We start from the raw sequence: 7,293 nt of genomic DNA, 5'->3' as shown, positions 1-7,293 counted from the left end.
ATGACAGTTATGACAGATGCCTGTTAGACGTACACAACTTAAACCTTATAATTGAACCTTTAAATGGTGTCTGAATGTTCCAAAACCACCATCCAGATTAAATCATTGCGCCTATGTATATAAATGTTGGTATTAAGATAGGTGCTGCTATTATATATCCACTAAATTAATATCCACACTTTGTGATAAATAAATAAATAAATAAATAATAAACACAAATAATAGTGCAACCCACACCTCAAAAATTAATTAAATTAATTAAATAAATAAATTAATGAATTAAATAAATATAATTAATTAAATTAATCCAGCACCGTGCATGTGCACAAATAATATATCATTAATTAAATAATTGTATAAACCCTCATAAAGTCCATTCACAAAAGTCCATATATATTCCAATATGATCCTCAATAAATGAAGTTATGGTATCTTCCTTCACCAATGTGACATTCAGTGCTTTAACACCCCATCAAAATACACACTCACCAGATACTGGTGAAAAATCAGCATATCTGTATATAACCAGCACTCCACCACCGAGTTCCAGCTTATGGACATCCATAATACTCCACAGTAACCATGTAGGTAAAAAAGACAATCGCCATAGTGCAAATAACGTTTTCAGATTTATTCCAATTAATTCCCCCCTTAAAACCGCACTCACATTGAATAGTAATAAAACAGCGTTTGTTACACAAGAGTACAGAGCTCTCTATCCAGCGTCTCACCAGCCTGCCTGCAACCAAGATGGCGTTGTTACGATCACGTGAGCCGAGAGTCTGCGTGCGTGGTGACATCACCGGATAGCCACTCACTAACGCGTTTCATCATACGACTTCTTCCGAGAGAGTGGCCAGCAATGCGAGGAGCGTGCCCTTAAAGAGCCGTCTCTTTTTCGATTGGTCAAATTATAGAGACACCTGGGGCGTACGTTAATGGTCTAAACACCCTTACTAATTGCAGAGACACCTGAATCAATGCTCTCAACTACAAAAACAATTAGAACACCACACCATATCACCACAACAGCACCATCTTGTGTAAAAATCACATATGACAATTCAACTAATGAATATCAAAAAATGCATCATAATGTTATAAATTCCATCAGAATAATAAACACTACTACACAAATTAAAATATATATTTATAAAAAATATATATATATATATATATATATATATATATATAAATAAAATTATATATAAAATTAAATATAAATTTAAAATATATATATAAAAAATTATATTAAAATAAAGTCAATAAATTGGAAATTAATTACTAAATCATAAATCACTAATGAAACTATTTAAGTCCAGTTCAACATTGAGTCCCTTCGGGGCTAAAGCTTCAGTCATATAAATCCATTTAGTCTCACATTTTGATAATTCTCTAACCCTATTAGACCCTCTCCAAGCCCTGGGTACCGATTCGATTGCCCAAAATTTGATATTCGTTGGATCACAATTATGGTATTTCTTAAAATGTAAAGAAACACTATGATATTTATATCCCTTACTAATATTCTTTAAATGTTCAAGTACCCTAACTTTGAGCTGTCGTTTGGTTCTCCCAATATATATCAAACCACATGGGCATTCAAGCTCATAAACCACATGAGTTGAGTCACAGGTCAAAAAAGCAGAGATATCAAATTCTCTCCCATTTGACTTGGAGGTAAATGTTAATAGCCCCCTAAATTTATAATTAACTATATTACAGGCTAAACATTTTTTACAGGAATAAAAGCCTTTCCTTTCTGCAAACATTTTTATAGGTTTAGGGGGATCCAAGATCTTTTGAACAATTTTATCTCCAATAGTTGTAGCTTTCCTATATATGAATACAGGTTTATCCGGAATAAGCCCTCCTAATATTTTATCAATTTTCAATATGTGCCAGTGTCTATAAAAGATATTCTCTACTTCCTTGTGTTGTGTATGATAATTAGATATAAAACCCCATTGATGTTTATCATTGGAGTTCACTTTGGGTTTATCCACCAATAATTGATCTCTTGGTATTCTGTGTACTTGTTCAACTGTATCTTTAAGTTTATCCATATTATAATCTTTATCAACAAACCTACTAACCAAGATATCTGCCTGGGTTAGGAACTCACTGTCCTTACTACAATTCCTTCTCAATCTCATCATCTGACCTTTAGGAATATTCCTCAACCACTGAGGATGGTGTCCACTGAACATTGGCAGATAGCTATTTTGATCAGTAGGTTTTAGTTAACAGTACATCATTCTCCCTAAAAATGGTAAGATCCATGAAATGCACTGATACAGTACTATATTGATATTCCAACTTTATATTATTAGAGTTATTATTTAAAGTATCCAAAAAATTCAACAGTTCCAACTCATCACCAGCCCAAACCATGAATAAATCATCAATAAATCTCTTGTACAGCAACACCTGTTCATGCGGGTGGTTGAACACAAATCTATCCTCCCACTCCGCCATGAACAGATTCGCTATACTGGGCACAGTATATATTATTTAATTAATGATATATTATTTGTGCACATGCACGGTGGTGGATTAATTTAATTAATGATAGATGTACACAACTGTCTGGAGCTAGCAGTGACATCACAGCTAGCTCCGCCCAATTGTTTACATCTGACTTGCAAATGTCCGATTGAGGCAAGTGTTCGTAGGGTGCGGACAGGTTGGCGGGCTTTGTTTTTTTCTTTTCAGCGAGTCGGCATCATCATGACAACGCTGGACACCATGATTGACGATGGATTACAACAATGGAACCATTTTTTTTGCCTTTTTTTTTGTTGTTAATAAAGGACTTGTCTAAAATGGTTGTCTTGTTTTTTGTTCAATAAAGGATTTTCTCAAAAGTCAGTTTTTTTTATTTTTTCACAATTTTAACTCTTTAGTGAATGGGTAGGGGTACAAGTACCCTTTACTCATTCACAAGGGGGAGGCAGCTTCAGGGTGCCCCCTTATTTAAACTGTCCCAATGCCGATGGCACGTGGCCTGGTAAGACCCGGGGGTTGGGGACACACTGCCAGGCCTGTGCTCGGATCAAGAGTCTGGTAGGAATTTAGAGGGCCCAACCATGCTTTTTTCCCCACATTTTTTGGGGTGGAGTTCCCCTTAAAAGTCATACCAGGGCTAAATGGTCTGGTAAGATGTTTAGGGGGAACCCCACACACATTTAAAATTTTTTTTTTTACCTCCCCTTCTAACCTTCTTACCAGACCTAAAGGGTCTGGTATGGATTGGGGGGACCCCATGCTGTTTTGTTTCTATATATATATATATATATATATATATATAAAATGTCATTTTTATAAATAAATGTCAGTCCTGCTGCAACAGGTTCTCTACATTGTACAGATGTGCAACTTTGCAGGTAGTTTAAGGGACCCCCCAGGCATGATATGTAAAGGAATTTAAAAAATTTTTTTTTACTTTACACAGTGAAAAATTACTTCCCCTTTGTGCTTTTTGAAATGTTTTTTTCTCACCGATTCATCTCTCAGGGCAGCACCTGAGGGCAGCACCTCTCAGTAACCATTATATGGCCAATAACTTGCATATAAGCCTTCAAAATGGGCACTTTTGAATTTACAAGTTTGAGTACCATAGACTTGCATTATATTTGATATTTGTTATGTTCGAATGTTCGACCGCAAACCAAACAGGGGGGTGTTCAGACCATCACTAGTCATGGGACATGGCTCTCCTCCTATCCTATAGTGTTTTATTCAACATTATGCAGGCTGACCTCCATACACTCTAAGTTCCATACTGTGCTCTGCATTTTATGAAATAAAAGTATAATGCAGGCGACATATGGAGTACAGGTTTGATTGCAAAAAAAAACACACTTTTACACTGTACATTACCAACTTATTCCTGACCTGTTTAAAAAGATTATATTTGATATTTTCACAAGTGTAATAAAAGCGCCACACCCTTAATACTTTAAAGCAGCAATTCCACCTCAAAGAAACCAAATACATTTCTTAGTGCTATAACTTAAATAAAGGAATGCGCTAAAACCACAAACTATTCCTAATTTAGTGTAGAAACATTAGTGCAAAAGATATATATATCTATTCTCAATTAATATCAAAAAATATCAAAATTATGTGCGAAACTATTTTTTAGTGCATAAGTAATTTAAATAATTAAATCAGTGAATATAAAAATTGTCCAATTTTGAATTTATTCAAATGTCCAAACAAATCCTTTTCAAATTCAAGTGCTCTCAAAGAAATTGTGCCAAAATCCACCACCAAAGTAAAGTTGGGGAACTCACCAGAGCTCCATGCTGATCAATCTCTAGATCAGCAAAAAACGCTTTTTGCTCTAGGAGCAGATGCAATAAATCAACTTCTCAGGTGTGATGATCAATAGCTACACAATCATCCATAAGAATGTTACGGCGAAGCAGCACAATCTCCAAACAAGCTTCCAACCTCGCCTTACACCCTGCAATTCCTTTTTAAAAAACATCCACAAATATCCCAGGCCATATAACAGCATCAAAATACTAAAACAGCAGCATAAAATGTTAACATCGTACATTTAAAGGGCCATACCCACATTAAAGAAGAACTCTACAATCAAAATTTATATATAAAAAAAAAATATATATATATACAGGCAGTCCCCGAGTTAAGTACATTCGGCTTACGTAATACTCATACTTACGTACACTTCCCTCGGGACCGGAAGTCAAGCTGTCAGCATTCTTGTGCAGCAAGCTGATAAGAGACTAGCTGATAAGAGACATCAGAGAGACATAAGAGACAGAGACATCCATTGCTCGTTACTTGTGGGGCTAGCAGTGTCTGCCCACTATCTCCAAAGTGATTTAAGACTGTCTGTCTGCACCTCCGGGGAGAGGAAAGGAGAGGCTGTCAGGCTGCTCACTGAAGTGATCCTCCGTCTGTGCAGGGGGGAGGGGGCAGCGTGTGCTGTGTAAAGGAGAGCAGAGTTCTCTCATACAGTACATTACAGTACAGTGTAGTTTAGCCAAGATAGTTTAAAGTTGTACTCTACACTGTACAAGAGTTTACAGTATAATATTTGAATGTTGAATTTGATGTTTAAACATTTACATGCACATAAAAGTTAAATATGTTAAGGCAAACATGTGTCCAAGCTGCAGTTCTTATGCAAAACACCAGTTTAGAGCCTCTTGAGGTTTTACTGCTTTCTGTAACCTTATTACAAAAACGTAATCTAATATCCTGTCGTTTGGTTAGTAGTTAGTGCTTATAAAAGTGCCTGATTCAACTTATGAACAAATTCGACTTATGAACAAACCTACAGTCCCTATCTTGTACGTAACCCGGGGACTGCCTGTATATATATATATAAATGTGCAAAAAAATACATAACATATCTCTAAAAAATACAAACCAAAAACTATACATACAATGAAAAACGTAATCGTCCATTATCTATCAAAAAAATTCCTTCACAATCCCCATATATCACAAATTCCGCTTTTTCTTTTTTCTTAACCCAAAGCATGTAGAATATCCAAGAAGTATGCTTTCAAAAATTTGTCAAAAAACAAACAAAGATCAATATCTATATTCATACCTTTTGGTTTTAAACAGTCCAATTCATATATCCAACATGTTTCCTTCTTTGATATTTCTTTAATCATATCAGACCCCTTCCAATGCTCATTAATTTTCTCAATGCCATAAAAAGTTGCTAAACTTGGGTCACTATTATGTTTTAATTTAAAATGCTTCGACACACTATGTTTTTTAAAACCTTTTTTTATATTATTTAAATGTTCTGCAATCCTCGTCTTCAAATGTCTCCCTGTTCTTCCTACGTATTGGAGGCGACACGGGCACTCCAAAACATAGATCACATGTGTTGAATTACATGAGATAAACGAGTCAATATTATATTCTTTATTAGTTGTACTTGAACAGAACTTTTCTTACTTTTACTCAAAGCCTTATTCATTGTCTTACATGCTTTACATTTTTTACAGTGAAAAAAACCTTTTAGACCCGGAAAAAAATTATTCTTTATATTAGGGGGATCTAAAATATTATGGACTATCTTTGTTCTCAGAGATCTATTTTTTCTATAGATAAATTTTGGTCTCTGGGGAATAATTTCTCTCAATACTTCATCTTTCAAAAGTATGGGCCAATATTTTTTAACAATTCCTTCTATGATCTTATATTGATTATTGAAATTCGTAATAAATGAGATATCAAAACCTTCATTTTTTTTGTTTCTTATCAAGCAAAAGCTTCTTCCTATCTTTTTTTATCAATCAAATCCCTTTCAGAAACCAAAAAGGATCTATTATACCCTTTTTCTGCGAATCTATCTATTAACATTTCTGTTTGATCAAAAAAGTCTTTTTGTAAACTACAATTTCTTTTTATCCTTGTGAATTGACTTCTTGGGGTACTATATAACCATCTCGGATGATGTCCACTCGAGACGGGAATATAACTGTTTTTGTCAACATCCTTGAAAAAAGTCTTTGTCCAAATACAATCTTCATGTTTATACAATATCAGATCTAGAAAATTAATACTATTGAAATCACTAGTCATCGTGAATTTCAAACTATAGCGGTTCTCATTGATCACTACCAAAAATTTTTTCAAATCTTCAAAAGAATCTCTCCAAATCATCACAATATCATCTATATAGCGCCTGTATAGCGCTATTTCAGGCCATTTTTCAAAGATATTTTCTTCTTTCCATTTGTCCATAACTATGTTCGCTACACTAGGGGCATATTTTGCGCCCATAGCAACCCCTTTACACTGTTGAAAATACTTTCCACCGTACCAAAAAAAATTATTCGACATACCAAACTCTAACAGTTCAATAATAAATCTCCTTTGAGTTCTTTTAATCTTAGATTTATATTTCAATGCCCATTTTATTGCTGTGATCGCATCTTTTTGATTTATACTTGTATATAATGATTCAACATCGATCGTTACCAACAGGCAATTTTCAATATTTTTCACCGATTCCAAAATCTCAATTCTCCACTGTCTCTCAAAAATGACCGATTTTTCTTTACAATTGGTTGCAGAAATGAATCTATGTATTCACCTAACCGAGCAAAAATGGAGTCGATCCCACTTACGATCGGCCTCCCTGGGGTTTTTTTCTTATCTTTATGTAATTTGGGTAAATAATATATTGTGGGAATCTTAGGATTTTTTATATATAAATATCTTGCTTCTTTTTCATTCAGAACTCCTACTTCTTTTCCTTTATTAATCAAAAGTTTTAAACGACTTCTGAGT

At 34.4% G+C, this 7,293-nt stretch overlaps 1 protein-coding gene across 1 annotated transcript; it reads right to left on the bottom strand.

The window, feature by feature from the left end:
* Nucleotides 1–1,289: 1,289 nt before the first annotated feature.
* Nucleotides 1,290–2,156, bottom strand: LOC149457321 (uncharacterized). The gene has a single exon (XM_089683876.1). The coding sequence runs from the start codon at nucleotides 2,154–2,156 to the stop codon at nucleotides 1,290–1,292; it is 867 nt and encodes a 288-aa protein (XP_089540002.1).
* Between the last annotated feature and the right edge of the window lie 5,137 nt (nucleotides 2,157–7,293).

This window comes from Staurois parvus, unplaced genomic scaffold, assembly GCF_062004578.1.
Source record: "Staurois parvus isolate SC_StPar_1 unplaced genomic scaffold, SC_StPar_1.0 ptg000327l, whole genome shotgun sequence".
Taxonomy (NCBI): domain Eukaryota; kingdom Metazoa; phylum Chordata; class Amphibia; order Anura; family Ranidae; genus Staurois; species Staurois parvus.
The sequence above is the reverse complement of the archived record's forward strand: the minus strand, read 5'-3'. Positions and strand labels throughout refer to the sequence as shown.

Coding starts and splice junctions, on each gene's coding strand:
- LOC149457321 (XM_089683876.1), bottom strand. CDS start 2,156: ATGAGATTGAGAAGGAATTGTAGTAAGGACAGTGAGTTCCTAACCCAG.